This window comes from Oncorhynchus mykiss, chromosome 6 (assembly GCF_057628025.1).
Source record: "Oncorhynchus mykiss isolate SJ-2025 chromosome 6, ASM5762802v1, whole genome shotgun sequence".
Classification (NCBI taxonomy): Eukaryota; Metazoa; Chordata; class Actinopteri; order Salmoniformes; family Salmonidae; genus Oncorhynchus; species Oncorhynchus mykiss.
In genome coordinates this window covers 17,018,862-17,045,260 of record NC_143027.1, presented here as the reverse complement: position 1 = coordinate 17,045,260, position 26,399 = coordinate 17,018,862, and the positions used below count along the sequence as shown (strand labels likewise).

At 42.7% G+C, this 26,399-nt stretch overlaps 1 protein-coding gene across 4 annotated transcripts in view; it reads left to right on the top strand.

Annotated features, from left to right (window-relative positions):
- Positions 1-26,399, top strand: part of ntng2a (netrin g2a) — a 74,443-nt gene that overhangs the window by 13,607 nt on the left and 34,437 nt on the right. For all 4 annotated transcript variants that reach the window (XM_021605360.3, XM_090237066.1, XM_090237068.1 and 1 more), the window contains exon 3: positions 580-1,223. In XM_021605360.3, coding sequence (XP_021461035.1) covers positions 580-1,223 — 644 coding nt within the window. The remainder of the gene's footprint in view (positions 1-579; positions 1,224-26,399) is intronic.

Below are 26,399 nucleotides of genomic sequence, written 5' to 3'. Positions count from 1 at the left end.
TTTGCATTATCTGACTTGTTTCTCATAAGCAAAGGCTTCCAAAGAACCAATAAATACTACAAAAACATCAGTTGCGTACTTTGTGAGCTTGTGGGAACCTTAAAGGGGTCATTCCTACACTTAAAAAAAGGTGCTATCTAGAACCTAAAAGGGTTCTTTGGCTATCCCCATAGGAGAACCATTTAAAGAACCGTATTTGGTTCTAGGTAGAACCATTTTGGTTCTAGGTAGAACCCTTTTCGGCTCCATGTAGAAGCCTTTCCACAGGCGGTTCTACATAGAACCCAAAAGGATTCTACTTGGAACCAAAAAGGGTTGTCTTATGGGAACAGCCTAAAGACGCTTTTGGAACCCTTTTTTCTCAGATTGTATAATTCATAGACACTATGCTAGATGAAATAAAAACTCAGTATGGATTTAGATTGTATAATTCATAGACACTATGCTAGATGAAATAAAAACTCAGTATGGATTTAGAATGTTATAAAATGGTGAGATAGTAAATGTGTACTATATTCTAAAGGGAAGGGAGTAGAACAGTGTTTTCCAACACTGACCAGTTGTCTTTCCCTCTTTCAGGAGAACCCGTACCTGTGTAGTGACGAATGTGACGCCTCCAACCCGGACCTGGCTCACCCTCCCCAGCTGATGCAGGACCGTGAGAGCAGTGGCCTCATCACCTACTGGCAGACGGTGACGTGGAGCCGCTACCCGGAGCCCCTGCTGGCCAACATCTCCCTGGCCTGGAACAAGAGCTTGGAGCTGACCGATGACATCCAGGTCACTTTCGAGTATGGCCGCCCCACCATCATGGTGCTGGACAAGTCCCTGGACAAAGGGCGCACCTGGCAGCCTTACCAGTTTTACGCCGACGACTGCATGGACGCCTTCGACATGCCCGCCAAGCGGGTGCAGGACCTGTCGGCGACAAACGTGACTCGGGTAATCTGTACCGAGCAGTACTCTCGCTGGGTGGGCTCCAAGAACGAGAAGGTGCTGCGCTTTGAGGTGATGGCGCGCTTTGCTATCTTCGCAGGGCCCAAACTGCTCAATATGGACAGTCTGTACACACGCATGGAGAGTATGAAGGGCCTGAGGGACTTCTTCACCTTCACCAACCTGAGACTGAGGTTGCTGAAGCCGGCCTTGGGGGGAACCTACGTCCAGAGAGACAACCTCCTCAAATACTTCTACGCCATCTCCAACATAGATGTACCAGCCAGGTAAATACACACACCCTTACCTTTCTTTGTCTCATTGGACAATATCTCTTGCAAAGATATTTGAGTAAGGGTCTTTTTTTGTAGCCAAATGGAAAAATGCACAGTCCTAATGTTATACCGTACAGTGTACACTGTATACAATAGTCCAGAAGGAAAGAGTGGCCACGGTCTTGGTTTCTGATGAGGAGCTGTGCAGGAAATTGTCTGAAACACAAACCGGCTTGATACTGTCAAAGAAACGGTCGCTCTTTCTACTGACAGTGAAATCTATAGCAATCCAATCTTAGCGCTAAATCAGTAACCTTTGCTAATATAAATATTGATAAAAATGTATGAATTAGCCCCTCCGGGCATCATCGCATTGCCCAAACCTCCTGTAATACAAGCTGTCAGTCAATAGTTATTCCTGTACGTCAAAGAGCAAATTGTTTTTAGAGGGGGTTGAGGATGGGGGTAGGGGAAGTTGAGCGGTCAAATGGACACAGAGAGATAAGGTAAAGAGCCCATGACTGATGTTCACTGGTTTATAATGATCAGGGAATAGGGACATGTTAAGCTAATAACCACCAGGAACAGGCCTCCCTTATGGCCTGTGTGTGTGTGCCTCCCTAAATGGACTGCACACACAGATGGAGGAGGCCCAGGGCTCTGTAATGACATCAGGCCCAGGGATCAGCACAGGGATGGAACTGACTCCTTCTCCTACTCCCCCTTTTCTCTCCTCGCCTCCCTCTTCATTTCTTCCTACTCCTCCTTTTCTCTCCTCATCTCCCTCTTCGCCTCCTCCTCTACCTCCTCTTCCCCTTCTCTCCTCTCCCTCCTCCTTCTCCAACCCCCCCTACTCCTCCACCTCACATTCCCCTTCCTCCTCTCCTCCCACTGCTCCTTCTCCTCCCTCCCTCCTTCCTCCTCCCTCCTTCCTCAGATGGTACATATTATTTTGAGAAACAGCGTACTAGAGCAAACCAGATATATCTGTTTCTCCCATTCTGTCCGTGTGCCTGTTAAAAGAAGGATAGAACAAGAAGAAAAGAAGGAAACCATTCTCAGACCTCCACTCTGGTCACTCAGCATGCACTGGATCATTACTATCCTACAGTCTGAAATTAATCTGTCTGCTTCGAAAACGACTAAACCGCACACACACACAAGCCTGATACGGCAATATCTAAATAATCACCAGCTGGTGTGGATGAAGTTGAGCTGGCCGGGTAGTCTACAAATAGAACATTACAAAATATTTATGGTGTGAAGCTTATTTGTGTCCAGAAGGCATTTGAAAACCCTTGGTTTGTATTATACAAACACATATCTAAATTAATCATATTGTGACAATCAGGAAACTATTAAATAAAGGGTGGAAATAGGGACACTGTCATTGATAGGTGGATTGGGGTGAGAGTCCAGTCCCCAACAACCAGATGTTCCAGTTTTGAGGGGAAATGGAAAGAGAGCCTGTGATGCGACTTCCACTTTTGGACGTTAACAAGGCGACACTCCATCTTAACTCCTCCTCCACATTTACTGGATTGGTTGAACAGCACAGAAGATAAAACTGTCGGGAGGTTTTTATTTATTTTTCTTCTTGTCAAGACCAATAAGTAGGGGATCTAGTTTCAGGTGTATCTTTTACGCCTGCTACGTTAGGTTAGTGTGAGAGTGACCCTGGTGCATACAGTATTATCTTGTTTCAGGAGACAGATGGCTCCAGTTGTTGGGTGTAATATATTGGCATAGCCATCATCTGTCTGACCTCCTCGCCCACCTTCCTCTAATACACAATGATAGGAGACGTCAAGCTGTCAGCAGAAACCCAAGTGTCAGACAGACAGAGGCCCCACTAATGCTGTCTTTATCTGCCTGGGCTCTGTGAGGTGGTCTGTGCAAACTTTGGTCCTGTTTCGGCACCTGTCACAGTGGGGAAAAGGACCTTGACACTAACAACTGTTTATAATTAATAATTTTCCACGAAAGCTTGAAGTTCACAGGCTTGTCTCAAGTTAGGGTTCCAGGCGCTAACTTTTGCCTGTTGGGTTTCTGTGATTTTTTTCCTTCTCCAAAACCTAGGTAGTGAGAATGTAATACTGTATAATGTTAGGCCTGATCCTCCTTCCACACAGTCTAACTAAGGGACTGTGGAACAGGGGATTTCCTTGGGCTGGGACTAGGGAGACACATGGGCAACCTGATTATGTAAGTGTGGAGGAATACCTCTGCATGCTAACATGATTTATTTTTTTCCACAAGGATCCTGTAGGCAGAGCTGACAGTGACATTTTAACCTCTCGCACTTTAATCTCCTGCTTCCTCTCCCGTTGGAAAACAGCTCCATGTAAAAAATAATCATAATAACATGTATCCAGACGGTAAACTCTTAGAAAGTAATTGGATTATGGGAGAGACCAATAGGACAGACACTATATTTCTCTCCAGATCCTCCCAATCCAACCACCTCTAAACATGCACCACCCCAGCCCACAATGGCTGTTAATAATATAGTAATATACAGAACACAGGCATTACTTTGTTAACTGTGCTTAGCAGTGTTGGAATGAGAACTCTACCATTGGAGAGAGTTTTCCAGCCTATCATTTATATCCACACAGACAGTCCAGTCGGCATGGCATCCAGATAGTTGTCAAATGGTGTCCTCTCAGGCTTGTGCACAGCATGGAGGGAGCTCTGAATGGCTTTTCTCCATTGCTTGTGTTGCTGCGCTGTGTTGTGACTGTGGAGAGATTTGAGCTGTGAAGAAGACCGGGTGGCTGATATTACGAGGAGCCCAGAGAGAGTGTCTCCCTAAGATGACAGTCTGTCACACCTGACAGTGACAGCAGTGACACTCTCAGCCTTATGGGCCTGTCCAATCACAGATGTGAAAAGTATTATGGGATATATCCTTAACTGTCACTATGACAAAGGGCTGGTCTCTGACACCATTATTTTACCTGCCTATGTCCTTGTAAGGTCATTATTTGAGTGGGGGTAAAAAGGACACGTGTATCTGGAACTGACTCAACTGAAGGCACAGAAGAACAAATGTCAGTGTAGAGCACAGAAGAACAAATGTCAGTGTGACCTCAGCACAACTTTCTTGTCTTGGGTAAGGCAAGGGTGGGGATGAAGTTAGTGCGCAGCTGCTACTGTGTCTATAGGCTACAGTCTTTCTGTACATTTTTTGCTTTGGTCTGCAATCGGTTGTGCATGATGCAGGACTTGGCCTAGTTTTGGGAGCAGCTTCTGTTTCTAGAGCGGAGTCGTGTGCTGTGGAGCAGTAGTATGAGGAAAAACATTATGAATGTAATGATTGCAGGTTGGGAGTGAGGGGAGAGGGCACTTAAACAACGTTCATGAGACTTGTGAGTTTGCTTCTAAAAAAATCCTTATGCCATCACAATCAGTGCTGTCTGTCAAACATCCAGCAATGGGCCTTCAGTGAGGGCGAGGTCAAATGCTCAGTCACGCCCTGTCTGGAGTCGGCAAGCCACAAGGGAATGGATGCCTGCCCTTCCATTGTACAAGTAATTATATACGGTACATATATCATTACTGGTATGTAACTGACAGAACTGTTAATTGAGTGTGAAGTCCTCTTCATCAGATTCTTCTGTTTTCTGGTCTTCCTCATCTTTCTGCTATGTCCTTCAGCAGTTAATGAGGGGATGAGTATAGCCAGTAGTGATATATGTATGATAGATATATTACATTGAGTGTAAAAAACATTGTCATAGACTGACCAGTTGAATCCAGGTTAAAACTATGATCCCTTATTGATGTCACTTGTTAAATCCACTTCAATCAGCGTAGATGAAGGGGAGGAGACAGGTTAAAGAAGGATTTTAAAGCATTTGCTTGCCATCGAGAGGGTGAATTGGCAAGAAAAGATTTAAGGGATACTTCGGGCAATGAGACCCTTTATCTACTTCCAGTCAGATGAACTGGTGGATACCATTTTTATGTCTGTTGACAGTATGAAGGAAGTTAGAGTAGTTTTGCAAGCCAATGCTAACTAGTGTTAGCGTAATGACTGGAAGTCTATGGGTATCTGCTAGCATGTAGAGACCTCAAAATGGTATCATCAAGTTCACCTGACTCTGGGGAAATAGATAAAATAACTATTTGCCAAAATCCCAAAGTATCCCTTTAAGTGCCTTTGAACAGGGTACGATAGTAGGTGCCAGGCACAACGGTTTGAGTGTGTCAAGAACTGCAACGCTGCTGGGGTTTTCACGCTCAACTTTTTCAACACCCAAAGGTCCACCACCCAAAGGACATCCAGCTAACTTGACACAACTGTGGGAAGCATTGGAGTCAACATGGGTCAACATCCATGTGGAACGCTGTCCACACCTTGTAGAGTCCATGCCTCAGCGAATTAAGGCTGTTCTGAGGGGCAAAAGGGGGTGCAACTCAATATTAAGAAGGTGTTCTTAATGTTTTGTACACTCAGTGTAAATACTGTGGCGGACTGCAATAGCATCAAATAGTCCCCGCGATATGCAACTGTTCAGGGAAGTCAGGAACCAATACACGCAGTCAGTCAGGAAAGCAAAGGCCAGCTTCTTCAGGCAGAAATTTGCATCATGTAGCTCTAACTCCAAAAAGTTCTGGGACACTATAAAGTCCATAGAGAACAAGAGCACCTCCTCCCAGCTGCCCACTGCACTGAGGCTAGGTAACACGGTCACCACCGATAAATCCATGATTATCGAAAAAACTTCAACAAGCATCTCAACGGCTGGCCATGCCTTCCTCCTGGCTACTCCAACCTCGGCCAACAGCTCCGCCCCCCCCCCCCCCCCCCCCCCCCCCCCAGCTACTCGCCCAAGCCTCTCCAGGTTCTCCTTTACCCAAATCCAGATAACAGATGTTCTGAAAGAGCTGCAAAACCTGGACCCGTACAAATCAGCTGGGCTTGACAATCTGGACCCTCTATTTCTGAAACTATCCGCCGCCATTGTCGCAACCCCTATTACCAGCCTGTTCTTTCATATCGTCTGAGATCCCCAAGGATTGGAAAGCTGCCGCAGTCATCCCCCTCTTCAAAGGGGGAGACACCCTGGACCCAAACTGTTACAGACCTATATCCATCCTGCCCTGCCTATCTAAGGTCTTCGAAAGCCAAGTCAACAAACAGGTCACCGACCATCTCGAATCCCACCGTACCTTCTCCGCTGTGCAATCTGGTTTCCGAGCCGGTCACCGGTGCACCTCAGCCACGCTCAAGGTACTAAACGATATCATAACCGCCATCGATAAAAGACAGTACTGTGCAGCCGTCTTCATCGACCTGGCCAAGGCTTTCGACTCTGTCAATCACCATATTCTTATCGGCAGACTCAGTAGCCTCGGTTTTTCTAATGACTGCCTTGCCTGATTCACCAACTACTTTGCAGACAGAGTTCAGTGTGTCAAATCGGAGGGCATGTTGTCCGGTCCTCTGGCAGTCTCTATGGGGGTACCACAGGATTCAATTCTCGGGCCGACTCTTTTCTCTGTACATATCAATGATGTTGCTCTTGCTGAGGGCGATTCCCTGATCCACCTCTACGCAGACGACACCATTCTGTATACTTCCGGCCCTTCCTTGGACACTGTGCTATCTAACCTCCAAACGAGCTTCAATGTCATACAACACTCCTTCAGTGGCCTCCAACTGCTCTTAAACGCTAGTAAAACCAAATGCATGCTTTTCAACCGTTCACTGCCTGCACCCGCACGCCCGACTAGCACCACCACCCTGGATGGTTCCGACCTAGAATATGTGGACATCTATAAGTACCTAGGTGTCTGGCTAGACTGTAAACTCTCCTTCCAGACTCATATCAAACATCTCCAATCTAAAATCAAATCTAGAGTCGGCTTTCTATTCCGCAAAAAAAAGCCTCCTTCACTCACGCCACCAAACTTACCCTAGTAAAACTGACTATCCTACCGATCATCGACTTCGGCGATGTCATCTACAAAATAGCTTCCAATACTCTACTCAGCAAACTGGATGCAGTTTATCACAGTGCCATCCGTTTTGTTACTAAAGCACCTTATACCACCCACCACTGCGACCTGTATGCTCTAGTCGGCTGGCCCTCGCTACATATTCATCACCAGACCCACTGGCTCCAGGTCAGTCCATGCTAGGTAAAGCTCCGCCTTATCTCAGTTCACTGGTCACGATGGCAACACCCACCCGTAGCACGCGCTCCAGCAGGTGTATCTCACTGATCATCCCTAAAACCAACACCTCATTTGGCCGCCTTTCGTTCCAGTTCTCTGCTGCCTGTGATTGGAACGAATTGCAAAAATCACTGAAGTTGGAGACTTTTATCTCCCTCACCAACTTCAAACATCTGCTATCTGAGCAGCTAACCGATCGCTGCAGCTGTACATAGTCCATCGGTAAATAGCCCACACAATTTATCTACCTCATCCCCATACTGTTTATATTTATTTACTTTTCTGCTCTTTTGCACACCAGTATCTCTACCTGTACCTGTACATGACCATCTGATAATTTATCACTCCAGTGTTAATCTGCAAAATTGTAATTATTTGCCTACCTCCTCATGCCTTTTGCACACAATGTATATAGACTCTCTTTTTTTTTCTTTTTTCTACTGTGTTATTGACTTGTTAATTGTTTACTCCATGTGTAACTCTGCGTTGTCTGTTCACACTGGTATGCTTTATCTTGGCCAGGTCGCAGTTGTAAATGAGAACTTGTTCTCAACTAGCCTACCTGGTTAAATAAAGGTGAAATAAAAATTAAAAATTAAAAAATAAATAAAACATCATATATCACATCATTAGTGGTATGTTCAGTGTGTTTTGTCAGAAGCACTGAATCAAAACCCAAAGGACTGTAATTGAATGGGAAGTCCTCTTCCTCAGATTCTGATTCTGTTTTCTGGTCTTCCTCATCTTTCTGCTATGTCCTTCAGCAGTTAAGAGGGGATGAGTGTAGTCAGTACTCAGCCAGTACATTTAATTACTTTTAAAGATGTTCTGATTCAGCTCTTTCTTTCTCTCTCGACAGCATCCTCTTCTACCTGCCATCGAATCCTGTACCTGTATGTTGAGAAAAGGTTCATTTTGAAAATATTATCAATAATGATATGCTTCTGGAGGAAACTGCAAGGCGTCACTTAGTTAGTGCACATACAGTTTGTTTGTCTGAGGGATTCTGCCGATAGAGCAGAAACCTGGCTGGCATGATGACACCTGTGCACGGCATGAAATAGCACACACACACACACTCACACAGTGGCATGGAGTGTAGTAACATTTTGTGGAATCACGCTGACTCAGCACTTGATTTTGTGATTCTGTGAACTTTGTGTTGCTTTGTCGAGGCAAATTAAAAAAGTATATTTTTATTTAACCTTTATTTAACTAGGCAAGTCGGTTAAGAACAAATTCTTATTTACAATGACGGCCTACCCCGGCCAAACCCGGACGACATTGGGCCAATTGCGCGCCGCCCTATGGGACACCCAATCACAGCCGGTTGTGATACAACCACTTGGGTATTCCCAACATTTTCAAGACTGTCTGCAGAAACGGACCGTTCTAGAAAATGTATGTGAAATGCATTGTGTTATTATGTCTGTTTATAACTTTCATTTGAAAGCCTTTTAAGGAATTGCTGTCACTGAATGTATAGTAGGCCTACAATATATCAGTACAGTATGCCTGTTCACAAGACATACTGTACTGAACCATAGTTTTCCAACAGTTATTTTCTCTCTGTGTTTCCCTGTAGGGGAGTAGCTTATTGTATGACTAATGATGCTCAGCCCAGGCTTAGGATGATAAAAGAGTTAACCAGTCCATGCTTTCTGCCCTGTCGTTGTCAGCTTTGGGTTGCAGATGAATTATGAAAATAGAAAACACTGCTCGCCGTCTGGTACTCCAACACTTACAGTTCAACCCTAAAGCGGCTAATGAAATTAACATTTCAGGGGGTTGGAACATGAGGATGCTGTCATCTCAGGAAGTAAGCTCTGTATGAGTGGAGAACAGCACACTCTCTCCCACGCTTGCTCTCCCCAGTCCGCCTGCTCTGCTATCCGGTGTATGTGACAATAAAACAGACTTTTTGGGGGGTTGGTTACTGTTGGAGCATCATTACCCAATGAGATGAAACAGCCATTTGACACTATGAGCTTCTAGTGTGTCAATTTGTGAATAAAAAAGTAATCTTCTGATTAGCTTTGCATTGCAATAAAGGTAAAAAAAAATCAAATTGAATTGTCACTCAGCAGGATCATTTTGGGTCTTTTATCATTATAGTTTATTGTCAAAAACTCTATCTTCCAGATTGCTGAAGAAAGATGTTAAGCAAGATTTGGATAAAGGTTTCTATTTGTAGAGGGAAATATTGAAGTGTAAATTTACAAAGGTTTAATTGAGGGAGTAAAGCATCATTTGAAGTGAAGATTGGTTTGTTTCCCCAATGATGCCAGTTTTTTCAAAGGTTATTCTGCGGACAATTTGTCTCTTAGGAAAAGGCTGGAAATGTCTGGTTTGTATGCAGCAAGCAACGTTTGCAGATATGGGATCTTTGAAAGGCTGCTAAGTGTGGGATCCTACTTGTACACCAGCAGCACCTCAGGCGTAAATATCATGGCAACCTACATGGATCCCATGCCCCCAGGGGCCCAAACAAAAGAGGGTGTCCTTATAAAGGCAAACAGAATATTTCAGCAGCACGCTGTCCCTCATCAAATTTTCATCTGCCCAATTCTATGATGAGGAGGACTATTTTTGGTGCAGCTCCATCACAGTAGGAGATCCCTGGCCAGCCAACCTGTCCATCCGTCCTCTAATGATCGAGAGCATACGGTTCATTATCATTACCCAGCTAGCACATTTGGTTCTTTGGAAGTTGTGGGAGCGCAAGTTTTTGGTTTCCCATTGGTTCTGGGAACAAAGCCATACATACCTGACCGTTTTTAAAAATGTTCCGTTTAACCGTTCTGAGAATGTAAGTGAACATTTCACCTGTTCTGGGAACATACATTTTTAGGTTGCAGGGAGGTTCTGGGAACATTTTACTATTGTTCCTTTAACTTTTTACTGGGAGTTTATTTAATTTTTTATGCTTTGAGAATGGAAATTATAGGTTATTTTAGGTTTCTGAATAATGTTTCAATAAGACTTTTGATAACACTGCTAGATTAGGTTAAATGTTTTGAACTCATGAGCTGTGTTCAAATACTCACACTAACCATACTATTTGTGATGTAAATTGAGTATTCTCAGAACCTCTCTGCATCCTAAAAATGTTTGTTCCCAGAACAGGTGAACAGGTGCTTGGTCATATTATGGATATAGTGAGTATGCCAAAAGTTCCCGAATGTTGTACTACATTCGCCAAAATACGGAGTATACAAGCAGTGGACACTATTTCTGTGCTTTTAGGTCCCATAATGCAATTCTTCAGAAAATGGGCATGGCTTCACATCGTTTTCAGATTTGAAGAAAATGGCAGAAAATATGCTGCCGAAGTCCAACGAGAGCAGATACAAATTCATTGCTTTAACTAATTATGACAAATGTTAAGAAAATGTTGAGCAATGTAATAAAGTAATGACTTTTCAAGTAAGTTAGCTTACACGTTATGTTGGCTGACAATTTGTTAGCTACGCTATCCTTATGAACCACATAGCAGATCATTACAGCAGTATGTACCGGTATGTTAGCTAGCTACCTGACGTTAGTTGGCTTATAATATATCAAACTTACCAGTATATTGACTATATGCTATCTAACTAATTACCCAACGTTTATTGACTTGATTATTCCCGTCATTCTTAGCTTAGCTAAGTGGTATAGTCGTTGTGCATTCTCAATGGACATTCGGGTGCTTTCGTAAATTCGCTCTGGCGATCTACTCCAATTTCAGAGAATTCTCCTCTGAGTGTACCAGAGCGCAGAATAACTGGTGAATTTACGAACACTCAACACAGTTAGTCACCAACGTTCTGGATAACATGAAAACCGTCTAACCAGCTCTGCTAGGTTGAGTAAAATGGTCAGTGAGGTGTTCTTTCATTTGTGTCTTGAAGTAGCTAGCCAGTTAGCTTGGGTGCTTGACTGCCTTTATAAGGCCAGAAAGCTCGGGTTAACCCTACTCCTCAGCCAGAGCATCCAGTGTGCGCTCTTAACACCCTGAACTTACAAATGGACAATCTGACAATGCTCTGAATTTATGAACACACTCTGAGTGCCCTCTGGCACTCCAGATTGAATTTAAGAACACACCTGAAGTCATAAAATAAACAAGCTAGCAAGAGGTTGCATAGCAACAGCATCAACTTCCGGTAGACAAGCAAAGCTCTAGTACGCTCAACTGAAAGGATACCGTTCGTTTACAGCAGTGGTTTCCAAACTTTTTATAGTCCCGTACCCCTTCAAACATTCAACCTCCAGCTGCGTACCCCCTCTAGCACCAGAGTCAGCGCACTGTCAAATGTTGTTTTTTGCCATCATTGTAAGCCTGCCACACACACACTATACTATACATTTATTAAACATAAGAATGAGTGGGAGTTTTTGTCTTAACCTGGCTCGTGGGAAGTGACAAAGAGCTCTTATAGGACCAGGGCACAAATAAGAATATAATAATAATCAATAATTTAGCTTAGTTTTTAACCATATTACATATAAAACCTTATTTGTTCATCGAAAATTGTGAATAACTCACCACAGGTTAATGAGAAGGGTGTGCTTGAAAGGATGCACATAACTCTGCAATGTTGGGTTGTATTGGAGAGAGTCTCAGTCTTAAATAATTTTCCACACACAGTTTGTGCCTGTATTTAGTTTTCATGCTAGCGAGGGCCGAGAATCTACTCTCACATAGGTACTTGGTTGTAAAGGGCATCAGTGTCTTAACAGCGCAATTTGCTCTGAGCGCATTCCATTCCATAAATCAGGCAGTGGCTTCTGATTTAAATTCCACTTTCACAGAACCGCTTGTTGCAATTTTGATGAGGCTCTTGTTCAGAAATCGGTAAGAAGACTGGAGGCAGGGCATGAAAAGGATAGCGAATCCAGTTGTTTGTGTCATCTGTTTTGGGAAAGTACCTGCGTAATTGAGCACCCTCCCTCAGGTGCTTCGCTATATCAGATTTGACATTGTCCGTAAGCTTGAGTTCATTTGCACACAAAACATCATACAGCGATGGAAAGAATTGTGTGTTGTCCTTGTTAATACAGACAGAGAAGAGCGGCAACTTCTTAATCATAGCCTCAATTTTGTCCCGCACATTGAATATAGTTGGGGAGAGTGTCTGTAATCCTAGATTCAGATCATTCAGGCGAGGAAAAACATCACGCAGATAGGCCAGTCGTGTGAGAAAGTGGTCAGACAAGTGAAAACTATGGCCAGGAAAGAAAACCTTAAGCTCGTCTCTCAATTCAAATGGTGTCAATACTTTGCCCATTGATAACCAGCGCACTTCTGCGTTGTAAAAGCATTACATGGCCACTGCCCATATCATTGCATAGTGCTGTAAATACACAAGATTTCAGGGGCCTTGCTTTAACAAAGTTAACTATTTTTACTGTAGTGTCCAAAACGTCTTTCAAGCTGTCAGGCATTCCCTTGGCAGAAAGAGCCTCTCGGTGGATGCTGCAGTGTACCCAAGTGGCGTCGGAAGCAACTGCTTGCACGCACATTACCACTCCACTATGTCTCCCTGTCATGGCTTTTGCGCCATCAGTACAGATACCAACACATCTTGACCACCAAAGTCCATTTGATGTCACAAAGATGTCCAGAACTTAAAAATATCCTCTCCTGCTGTCCTGGTTTCCAGTGGTTTGTAGAAGAGGATGTCTTCCTTAATTGACCCCACATAAACGTAACGGACATATACCAGGAGTTGTGCCAGGCCTGCCATGTCTGTTGACTCATCCAGCTGTAACATATAGAATTCACTGGCTTGTATGTGAAGCAGTAATTGTTTCAAAACATCTCCTGCCATGTCACTGATGCGTTGTGAAACAGTGTTGTTTGTTGAAGGCATTGTCTGTATAGTTTTTTGGGCCTTTTCCCCCAGCATTGTCCTAGCCATATTCGCGGCAGCAGGAAGAATTAAGTCCTCCACAATAGCTTGCCTGGTCTAGCCACGCTTCTAGCCCCTTATTAATGGTATCTGTTGCTTTTAAACATGTCTTACTACTCGAAAGTCGTCTTAATTCTCGCTCAAAAAACCCCCGTGGCTTATAACTGGACTGTTTGAAAATGTGATTAAATTATTTTTTATTTTTTTAAATACGCGTATGCCAGTTTGTACAGTGCCTTGCAAAAGTATTCATCCCCCTTGGCGGTTTTCCTATTTTGTTGGATTACAACCTGTAATTTAAATGTATTTTTATTTGGATTTCATGTAATGGACATACACAAAATAGTTCAAATTGGTGAAGTGAAATTTAAAAAATAACTTGTTTTAAAAAATAAAAAATGGAAAAGTGGTGCGTGCATATGTGTTCACCTCCTTTGCTATGAAACCCTAAATACGATCTGGTGCAACCAATTACCTTCATAAGTCACATAATTAGTTAAATAAAGTCCATATGTGTGCAATATAAGTATCACATGATCTGTCACATGATCTCAGTATATATACACCTGTTCTGAAAGGCCCCAGAGTCTGCAACACCACTAACCAAGGGACACCACCAAGCAAGTGGCACCATGAAGATCAAGGAGCTCTCCAAACAGGTCTGGGGAAAAGTTGTGGAGAAGCACTGATCAGAGTTGGGATATAAGAAAATATCAGAAACTTTGAACATCCCACAGAACACCATTAAATCCATTATTAAACAAACCTGCCAAGAGAGGGCAGTCCACCAAAAATCACGGACCAGGCAAGGAGGGCATTAATCAGAGAGGCAACAAAGTGACCAAAGATAACCCTGAAGGAGCTGCAAAGCTCCACAGCGGAGATTGGAGTATCTGTCCATAGGACCACTTTAAGCCGTACACTCCACAGAGCTGGGCTTTACAGAAGAGTGGCCAGAAAAAAGGCATTGCTTAAAAAAAAAGCAAACATGTTTGGTGTTCACCAAAAGGCATGTGGGACACTCCCCAAACATATGGAAGAAGGTACTCTGGTCAGATGAGACTAAAATTTAGCTTTTTGGCCATCAAGGAAAACGCTATGTCTGGCACAAACCCAACACCTCACATCACCCCAAGAACTCGATCCCCACCATAAAGCATGGTGATGGCAGCATCATGCATTGGGGATGTTTTTCATTGGAAGGGACTGGGAAACTGCTGGATGGCGCTAAATACAGGGAAATTCTTGAGGGAAACTTGTTTCAGTGTTCTAGAGATTTGAGACTGGGACGGAAGTTCCCTTTCCAGCAGGACAATGACCCGAAGCATACTGCTAAAGCAACACTCGAGTGGTTAAGGGGAAACATTTGAATGTCTTGGAATGGCCTAGTCGAAGCCCAGACCTCAATCCAATTTAAAATTTGTGGTATGACTTAAAGATTGCTGTACACCAGCGGAACCCATCCAACTTGAAGGAGCTGAAGCAGTTTTGCCTTGAAGAATGGGCAAAAATCAGAGTGGCTAGATGTGCCAAGCTTATAGAGACATACCCCAAGAGACTTGAAGCTGTAATTGCTGCAAAAGGTGGCTCTACAAAGTATTGACTTTGGGGGGGGTGAATAGTTTTGTTTTTTTTGTCTTATTTCTTGTTTGTTTGACAATAAAACATATTTTGCATCTTCAAAGTGATAGGCATGTTGTGTAAATCAAATGATCCAACCCCCCAAAAAATCTATTTGTGTTCAGGCTAACACACCAGAACACAACCTCTTTATCCTACCCCCTCCTTTTTCGAACATTCTGTTAAAAATCGCGCAACATTTCAGCGTCCTGCTACTCATGCCAGGAATATAGTATATACATATGATTAGTATGTGTGGATAGAAAACACTCTGAAGTTTCTAAAACTGGTTAAATCACGGCTGTGACTATAACAGAGCGTGTGTTTCATCGAAAAGCGCAAGAAAAACTGGTCACTGAAATCTGAAAAAAGTATCCATGCGCCCCTTTCATGGATTATTTAAAGGAAACCAAATTTAATATGGAGACGGATGCAATTCCTACAGCTTCCACACGATGTCGCCAAAAACGTCCTTTTCATTGACAAAAATCCTTTGAGACATTACAAATAGATCCATGATTCCATCCAGCCTACCTCAATCGATTTTGGAAGATTGAAAAATGGACACTGTTTTCTTTTGTAGCTGCTATTGAATACAGATCGCCCAGTGATCAATTTGATCGCTTATTAACGTTTACAAATACCTAGTTGGGTTATAAAGTTGGGTTATAAAAGTAGGTTGAAGTGTTTTGTCAAAGAATATAGGCAACTTATATAATTTTTAAACATGACGTTGCGTGTTGGAAGAGAGCTTTTTTCGTGATGCAGACAGGCTATACAAATGGATATTTTGGGCATTCATGGACGGATTTAATCGGGAAAAATACCAATTTGTGATGTTTATGGGACATATAGGAGTGCCAACAAAGAATATCATCAAAGGTAATGAATGTTTTATATTTTATTTCTGCGTTTTGTGTAGCGCCGGCTACGCTAATTATTTTGTTTACGTCGCATTCAGGTATATTGGGGTGTTGCATGCTATCAGATAATAGCTTCTCATGCTTTCGCCGAAAAGCATTTTAAAAATCTGACTTGTTGGCTAGATTCACAACGAGTGTAGCTTTAATTCAATACCCTGTATGTGTGTTTTAATGAACGTTTGAGTTTTAACGAGTACATTTAGCATTTAGCGTAGCACATTTGCATTTCCAGGTGCCTACTTGAGACGTCTGCGTCTCAAGTAGGAGCAAGAAGTTAACAAGATAGAGGATAGAGAGAATTTTCTTGATGCTGAGAATGGAATGTACATGTATATGTTTATAAATAACATTCTTAGAGGATTCTTTGAAGAATGTTGTTCCTTAATGGTCTCTGGATGTTCTGAGAACATGCCTTTAATTAAAACCATGAAGAAACCTCAAGGAGACGTTATGCTGAAATACTGAAATTCACGCTTGGCACACCTGTATTTGGGGAGTTTCTCCCATTCTTCTCTGCAGATCCTGTCACGCTCTGTCAGGTTGGATGGGGAGCGTCACTGCACAGCTATTTTCAGTTTTTTCCAGCGATGTTCGATCGGGTTCAAGTCCGGGCTCTGGCTGGGCCACTCAAGGACATTCAGAGATTTGTCCTGAAGCCACTCCTGCATTGTCTTGGCTGTGTGCTTAGGGTAATTGTCCTGTTGGAACGTCTTGACCTTTAATCTTTGCCTCTATCCTGACTAGTCTCTCAGTCCCTGCCGCTGAAAAACATTCCTACAGCATGATGCTGCCACCACCATGCTTCACTGTAGGGATGATGCCAGGTTTCCTCTAGAAGTAACACTTGACATTCAGGCCAAAGAGTTCAATCTTGGTTTCATCAGACCAGAGAATTTTGTTTCTCATGGTCTGAAAGTCTTTAAATGCTTTTTGGCCAACTCTAAGCGGGCTGTCATGTGCCTTTTACTGAGGAGTGGCTTCAGTCTGGCCACTCTACCATGGTGGCCTGATTGGTGGAGTGCTGTGGAGATGGTTGTCCTTCTTGAAGTTTCCCCCATTTCCACAGGGGAACTCTAGAGCTCTGTCAGAGTGACAATCGGGTTCTTGGTCACCTCCCTGACCGAGGCCCTTCTCCCCTGATTGCTCAGTTTGGCTGGGCAGCCAGCTCTAGGAAGAGTCTTGGTGGTCCAAACTTCTTCCATTTAAGAATGATGGAGGCCACTGTGTTCTTGGGGACCTTCAATGCTGTAGAACGTTTTTGGTACCTTTCCCCAGATCAGTGCCTCAACACGATCCTGTCTCGGAGCTCTACGGACAATTCCTTCGACCTCATGGCTTGGTTTTTGCTCTGACATGCACTTTCAACTTTGGGATCTTATATAGACAGGTGTGTGCCTTTCTAAATCATGTCTAAACAATTGCATTTACCACAGGTGGACTCCAATCAAGTTGTAGAAATATCTCAAGGATGATCAATGGAAACAGGATGCACCTGAGCCCAATTTAGAGTCTCATAGCAAAGGGTCTGAATACTTATGTAAATAAATTGTAAAAAATTATTTAGAATTGAATGTAATACCTTATGTTGTTCTTGTCTATATCTGTACTTTGTCATGTATTAGTATGTTATATGTGTACCCCAGGAAGAGTAACTGCTGCATGTGCAATAGCTAATGGGGGTCCTAATAAACTAAACTTAACCATTCCCAGAAAGTTGTGGAAAGGTTGTATGCAAAATAACCATAGGACAATCACGCTCTCATCCAGCTCTAAGAAACATATGGTTCTCAGAATATTATCTCAGACAGTGTGTGTCAAATAATTTACAATGACAATAATTACTTTGTCGTATAGCTTTTTACTCTCTTCATTTGCTGTAGATATAAATTGCACAGATACAGATACACAGGGTCAGAAGCGTCTCTGCCTATATGCAGACTACGCATTGTGCATAGGGCCCCGTGGCCGCTAGGAGTTTAGGAACTCAACTTACCGTTGAGAGTTTAAAATGTACACAATATGCAATTTCAAAATTTGGCAGCGCATCAGCAGTTTTCCCACTGACAGTTACCCAATTAACCCATGTCAGCTAAACATTTTTAGATAGCTGGCTAGACTACCTTACCAAGCAATCTAAATCTTGTAGTAATCATCACCAAATTGTATTCTCCTTTATTTTGGAGTAAATTAATTTGTTCAAAACTGTTCAACTACTGTCTTTCACTCTCTTTTGAGACAGCTACTCACCACATTTTATTGCAGTGCTAGTTAGCTGTAGTTTATGCTTTCAGTACTAGATTAATTATCTTATCCTTTGATTGGGTGGACAACATGTCAGTTCATGCTGCAAGAGCTCTGATAGGCTGGAGGACGTCCTCCGGAAGTTGTCTTAATTACTGTGTAAGTCTATGGAAGGGGGTGAGAACCACGAGCCTCCTAGGTTTTGTATTGAAGTCAATGTACGCAAAGAAAGACAAAAGCTATCTGTCCTCTGGCTACACCATGGTACTTACTACCTTACAGAGTGCTGTTGAGGCTACTGTAGACCTTCTTTGCAAAATAGTGAGTTCAGTTATTTGGTGACGTGACTATATTTAGTATAGTTTTATCTAAAGAGGATAACTTAACTTTTTTACAATGTACATTTTTAGGAAATTCACTGAGGAGGATGGTCCTCCCCTTCCTCCTCTGAGGAGCCTCCACTACAGTGTATAGTGGGAGAAGTGCAGGGGATCCAGTCCCTAACTGTCCCTGCTGTGGACAGTTGCACTGCGGGTGCTTTCAAAACACTCATAATTGGCAGAATCCCACTGAGACTCAACCCACGGAGCCCACAAATTAATTATGCAAGGACGGACATTTTTTATTTTCCCCATGTGCTATTTTGGTGTGCTCTTGGAAATTTGAAGCCGTCTCCCTTTCTAAAGCTCCCCTTTGTCTACACTTCTCACTTACACTAATGTATCTACAGTATATCTCTGCCTATCTGCATATCCCTTCAGGAAAAGGAGCTGCGCTTTGCATTTGACTTCCGCCCTTGCTGGTTAGGAGTGCAGTAGAAGGTTTTTTTTTGCATCCTGTGTGAATAATTTAAAGGAGCTGTCCATGCCAAAGCTTTCAAGGTCGTTGGCAATTGGTAGTAAAAGAGCCAGCAGCTTGATGTTGTAGAAAGGCTGCTGCTCCCTTCATGAGGTGGTGTCTCCCTGGTCCGTGCTGGCACTCACCAACACTTAAATCGCAAAATTCTCCAGAAGGGGCAAGGGTGAAAAATATGGAGAAAAAGTATCCTGTAGATGTCCATCCCTCCGGGTTGCGTTGGGATCCAGTACTCTCACGGGTATTAGCTGGAAACAGCAGAGATTTGTTTTCTTCTCATATCAGACGTTCCTCAGAGCACAGTGAAAGAGAAAAGAGAGAAAATTCAAAAAGCATGTGGAGCAATGAACTCTGTATGACTGCCTCTCTCAGACATTTTCCCTGGCAAGGGGCTAGCAGCATTCTAAAGCAGCTGTGCCTCAGAACCTCCTATAAGAATGTACAGGGGCTGTTAGTTTCACTGTTAGTCAGGTGAAATGTTACCTCCAGTGGAGAGCTGTTGTGAAAACCCTGAGCAGGTTATCATTAGTGGAGGTCAGAGTCCTTCTGGTCCCAGGCAAAGATCTGAACCAAAGCAGAAAAGCCTGTTTAACCCTCCTATTGTGTTTGTTTCATGTTAATTAATTCTGTGTTCCCGGTCCAAAATGACCACCCCATTATAGCTGATTATAAATCCATAATAATACATAAATGATCACCTAATGTTGTGTTAGATCACTTTATCAACTTAAGTTCTTGTGAACATTACAGGTTTTGAACTTCTATTTGCTATTTATGGCCTGTGGGCCTCATTAACCTGAGCTCATACAACTTGTTTTTGAGTAAAAAAACATAATGTATGGATTATTTTGATTATAACAAACACTCAGATGAAACATATTCTGCTATTTATCACAGACAACTTTGTGTCAAAGGACTCTCTCCTCCTCACCAGTGTCATGATCAAAGATATGATCAAGAGCCTGACATATAGTATATTGTATGGTCATTGTGCTGCCACTGAATGAATTGTGAGCAAGGCCTCAAAAAAGAGCTGTGAGAAAAGTTTTATATACTATTGAAACAATGTTGCGATTGTTGGTGAGAATGCCAACAGGTGTGGTTCCCATGGGGGAAAGATTCTACTGAGGAAAGATTCCTGTGGGGGTTGCCATGGAAGCCAAGACGGGGAGTGAGGTGTGTGTGTGTGTGTGTGTGTGTGTTCAAACACACATGCATGTATGGGTCTGGGAGAGGACGTGTGTCCAACTGATGAATGGGCATGTGCCTGAACTCAATTTTGTACACAAATTTTAGTCTCACCCATTAATTTCTAATCACTGGTCAAATTTTATGAAAATAATCAAAATGTATGTTGTGTGTTCAGATGCCCTGTGTGGACAAAGTCATGGAACCTTATGACAATCAGATCAAATGACCTACATTTTTTCAGAGAGAACTTGTAAATCGGTCCAATTCGACCAGAACACACCAGGAGGGTTAAAGCCAATTCTACATATCCTCTTCAAGGCCCATGGAGACAACCTGTATTCCTGAAAATCAATATGAGTAGCAGTACAATGTTCCTCCTAAACAACCAATACTGGTATACAGAATGAAGTCATGCAATTACTTTTATCCTCTCAGATTCATCGACCATCACAATAGTCAAGTGTAGCCCACTCTATAAATGCATCATGGTGGTTATGAGCCTAGTTGTGCCGGCTGAGTAGCAGGTTATCTTTAACTCTGCATTGTTGAAAAAGGACCCGTAAGTAAGCATTTAACTGTTGTTTAAGAAGCATGTGACAAATACAATTTGATTTGATTTGAAAAAGTGATTGTACATTTATACGTTTTAGTGTTTCTGTCCTTCTCTATTGTACTCGTCTTTCTATGCATGGACAGCCCCACTAGGGAAAGAAGTGAGTGCTAACAGCTGTAATAATGATGGTTGTGGCCCCCTCTGTGCAGGAGGGTGAATCGGAAGGCACCATTTGTCCCTGTGTCCTCGCTATCCATTCTTATTTGGGATTAAGCAAGTCATCATGAGGCAGTGGGAGTGGACGCCCGGAAATTCTCCTGAGAGAAGTTGAGGAATTAAATAAAGCTCCCATTAACGGCAGCTCCCAGCGTGAGCGAGCGGGGCACCTGACTCTACGCCAGCCTTTGATCTGCCTATCCATATTTGTTTAGCACTTGCTGTTATTTACTCACCTAAATGCGGAATTTCTCATTTCCGGCAAATGCAAACCTTTTTTTGCGTGTTTCTTTTTGAAAGGTGGAGCTGGCGTCTCTGGCTCACCAACGGTAATAAACATTCAGCTGTTTACAGGCTGTGATTGTCTTTATATTAGGCGGATTAAAAACACTGTTTCTAAGTCTGTGTTTGAAATTGCAACTGACTTCATATGACTTCAACCCATGCATGGTAGCAGTAGTGTGGCCTGGCCGGGGCCACCTCTCCCCTCCCATCTCACTCCCTCTTCCCATCCTACCAACCACCTTCCCATCCCGGCCCCCCCTCCCCACCCCCTTTGGAGAAGGAGAAGGATGATTTATGAGGAGCTGACGGATGCTTCGGTTATCGATCCTGCATCCCAGGGCTGCTGCTGTCGTAGTGCATCTGGGATCAAATTACATCAAAAAGGGTCAATCAGAGCGAATGAAACAGGACTTTATTGGGCTGATCAACACTCTGAAAGGCTCTGAAAATCAGCCTATTATCTCTGGTCCCGTGCTGTCGCTGGATTTTGGTAATGAAAGGTTCTGCAGCACTTCATATCTGGCTTAAAGATTACTGCCACTCAGTTGGCATAACTGTTATTGACAATTTCTGCACTTTTTGGAAACAAAAGATGCTCTACAGAGATATTGGACTCCACCCAAACCATCTAGGAGCCTGAACCCTCTCTTCACCTTTTCAAGGCCGCGTTAAGATATTGACGCAGTGACAGACCAAACCCGCTCAGGTAATACTTCCCATCCTCTCTAAGCGTTATCGTCATACTGTTGTCTATACTGCCAGGGGTGTCGTCAGTTGTAATCTTGTACCTATTAGTTTGAACTACACTCTTAGATCTGCTATTGTTAGCTCAAAATAGGAGCCCACTGTGGCCTGCTCACCCAGTGCTTTTAGTCCAAATTCCAAATTCCATCAACTTTAATTCTCCATCGGTTTCCAAATCACATAGAGGCCGTGGGCTGTTGCACAATAGCAGCCAAAGCCCATGTAAGTCAGTTTATAACATTCTATCATTGGTTACTCTGAGAGTTCCTCATATTGACATTGGCTGGGGCCTCAGGCCCTTTGGTGCTAACTTTAGAAAAGTCATTAAAATGTATTTTCCTTCCTCTAATACTAATAGGGATAGATATACCAAATGGTGTAGTTCTATGCAATCTTATAGCCATACCAACTATATCAATATCAACCATCAAACAGGGTCAACCGCCTATTGAACGTACAGTGGCTTGATTGAGTTGGAGACTCCATGTGACTTTTTTAAAAATTGTTAAGGACTTGGGTTGATGCATCTGAACATCAGGATTTTACTTCCTAAACTGGATTACATCAAGATTTGGGCTATGCAGACGAATCCAGACACTCTGGTACTGACGGAAACTTGGACCTCTGGGGACATTCTGGATTCTGATATTAATATTGAGGGTTATAATGTGTTTTAGAGCAGACAGACAGGGTAGACTGATTATTCTTCAAAAAAAATATTTTGCTGTCTCTTTACTGAAATGTTTTGCTACCATATTTTTAAGCCTTTTGTCTGGAGAAAACGTATCCATAACTGTTGTAGTGGTTGACCAACCTCCCTCTGCTAATCTTTGTGTACTCGAGGAGTTAACTAGTTGTCTTATTTTACTAAATCAGAAATGATCCTGGGTGACTTAAATTATGAAGAAATGCATTCTTCAGACAATCTAAAATACATTTGTAATGAACTAAACCTAACCCAGATGATGACTAAGCATACACAGCCCAACCCTAAAGATCCTTCAAAGTAAACCCTGAGCTTGTGTTAATGAATACACCAAAGAAATATGTTTCAACTGGTGTCTTCGTCCAAGACATTAGTGACCTTTTCCCAGTTGTTTGTGTTAGAGATTGTCACGATCGTTATAAGGAGTGGACCAAGATGCAGCGTGGTGTTTCCATCCTTTCATTTAGAAGAGAAACTTAAAGCACAAAAATAATAAAGCGGAAAAACGAAACGTGAAGCTACATGCAGTGCAGAAAGCAACTACACACAAACATAGTCAAGATCCCACAAATCACAATGGGGGAAATGGCTACCTAAATATGATCCCCAATCAGAGACAACGATAAACAGCTGCCTCTGATTAGGAACCATATCAGGCCACCATAGAAATACAATTCCCCTAGATAACCCACCCTAAATCACACCCGACCCAACCAACATAGAGAATAAACAGCTCTCTATGGTCAGGGCGTGACAGTACCCCCTCCCCAAATGTCTGGACGCAAAACCTGACTCAATAGGGGAGGGTCCGGATGGGCATCTACCATCGGGGGCGGCTCCGGTGCGGGGCGCGTCGCCGGATGCTCCGGACCGTGGATCGCCGCCGGGGGCCCCGGACAGTGGATGCGAGGATGGATGCGAATGCGAGGAGCTGGTACAGGACATACTGGTTTGTGAAGGTGCATTGGAGACCTGGTGTGTATTGCTGGCATCAATTGTTCCAGAACTTTAACAAACTTCTCAGGACGAGTACGGGGAGCTGACTCAGGTGGCACCAAACTGACAACATGTTCCTTAATTCCGTGCACCCTCCACCAACTCAACAACTCTCCCATTTCTCTCTCCTCCAAATTCTTCTTCTTCTCCCAGACTGGCTCTGGTTCACTCCTCGGCTCCGCCGACTGCTCCATGTGCCTCCCCCAATTTTTTTTATTGGGGTTTCTGTGGCCTTCCTCCCTGACTTCGTCGCTGTCCCTCCTTCGCTGCTTCCACCTACTTCCATGGCAGGCTCTTGTCTCCTGCCATTATTTCTTCCCAAGTCCAGGCTATTCTCTCCCTGATCTCCTTCAAAGACCAGGATGCCATCTCCTCCCGAGCGCACTGCTTGGTCCTGTTGTGGTGGGACCCAACCAACATAGAGAATAAACAGCTCTCTATGGTCAGGGTGTGACAGAGATGTGAGAATATAAAAAATGTAAGCCTCGTGTCATCACAAACAGGAACTTTAAAACGTAAGTGAACAAGCTTTTTTTCACATTATCTTTATTTTAGTGACCTTGATTGTAATTCAGGGAACCCTGAACTTGATTTAGTTTTGAGCCTGATTTAGCTTTGTCTTCAATACTATTGTTAATAATCATGCTCCCTTCATAAAAGTAAGGTTTGAAGGTAGATCGAATGCCTGGTACACTCCGGAATTATCAGAAGTCATTCATAAAAGAGATGATGCTTGGGTCAAGGCCAGGAACATAGACTTAGGCACAGACTGGCAATTGTTTAAGCAACTGAGGAATCATTGTGTAAGACAAAGCAGAAAGGCTAAATCTGATTATTATGTTTTATTTATTTATTTAATCTTTATTCAACTAGGCAAGTCAGCTAAGAAGAAATTCTTATTTTCAATGACGGCCTACCCCGGCTAAACCCAGACAATGCTGGGCAAATTGTGTGCCGCCCAATCACAGCCGGATATGATACAGCCTGGATTTGAACCTCTTGCACTGAGATGCAGTTCCTTAGAATGTTGCGCCACTTGGGAGCATTATGTAACCACTCTTTTGGATTGTAATGGGAACCTGGCGAAATTCTGGAAAACTGTCACATCCCTGACGGGTCTGCTTCCTCTCTGCCACAAAAAAAAATATTCAGACATTGGCCTCATTAAGGGAAAAAATGACATCATTGATGCATTTAATTACCATTTTATTTCAGCGGACTGTCTCTTTGAAATAACTTCTAAGCCTATTCACAATGATATTGTGCTGGATACTGATAGGGGAAATTTGGTGAATGTTCAGAGAAATGATAGTCAAAGCTTTTCTTTTAGGCTATTTACAGAAGAAAAAAAGTCCTGGATGCTTTACTAGCAATAGACAACAAGAAAGGGGCTGACCAATTGGATCCTGGTCTGCTTAAGTACCTAGATTTTTTTATTTAACATTGTTATCAGGAAATATTCCAAAAGTACAGAAATCAGTTCTTGTTCTACCACTCCATAAGGACGGGGATAGTAGTGATCTTAATCATTATCTACCTATTTCAAGGCTTCCTTGTCTAGCTAAGATTCTTGAATCGTTGGTAAATGTACTGTTGTGGAAATTCTTACACAGGGACACTCGAAGTCAATCTTAAATTAATCTTTGTTTATTGTCAGCACGCTGGAGATGTTCCAAGAAGCTTGATGAACATCTGTCAGGAGCTCTAATGGGGCAGTCCCGTTAGTTCGATTATATACTGACAAGTCATATTTGCATGAATTAGCTTATTCATTATGAATTAATCATTAATATTTGCTTCATTCATGTGACCGACCAATACCTCACAAGGCTTCTTCTCTCTAAGCTGAGACCTTGAAACTGAGATGTCTTTCGTTCTCCAAACAAGGTCTGGGCGTACTACTAAATTGCAGATACTGATAAGTGAGGATTCGTTCAATCAGTCACTTGCATGAAAACAGAAATTGGTTATTAGAACAGCACATGAATAGAACACAGAAATTAGTTATTAGAAAAGCACAAGTATAACATTTCCATCACAGTTCTTTGCTATTTTTTATTTTAGAAATGTATTTTGAATGTAAACTAATCAGGGTTTATGCCTGGGCATAGCACTACTACAGCAACCAGTTAATGATCTTGTCCATGCTTTAGACACTAAAATTAAATGTTCTGCTTTATTTGTGGACCTGTCAAAAGCTTTTGATACTGATCAGGTTATTTTATTGAATAAGTTGTCCTCGATAGGCCTGAGCTCTGACACCTGTTCATGGTTTTATGATTATCTTAGTGATTGAACTCAGGCCATCATGATTGATGAATTTAAATCTGCTTTTTTTTAAAGTACATAAAGATGTACCACGGATCGATTTTGGAACCTGTTCTCTTCACTAGTTATATAAACACCATCTGTTAAAAATGGTAAACTAAATCTACATGTGGCTGATACTATTATTGTAACGCTCGTCGTTGGAATGAGGTGAGGACCAAAGCACAGCGTGGTAAGTGTTCATCATTATATTTATTAAACAGAGAACACTAAACAGAATAACAAAAGGAAAGCGAAACGAAACAGTTCTGTAAGGTGACATACACATAACTGAAAACAATCACCCACCCTACACAGGTGGGAAAAGGCTACCTAAGTATGATTCTCAATCAGAGACGACACCTGCCTCTGATTGAGAACCATACCAGGCCAAACACAAAACCACAACATAGAAAAACAAACAGACTGCCCACCCAACTCACGCCCTGACCATACTAAAACAAAGAC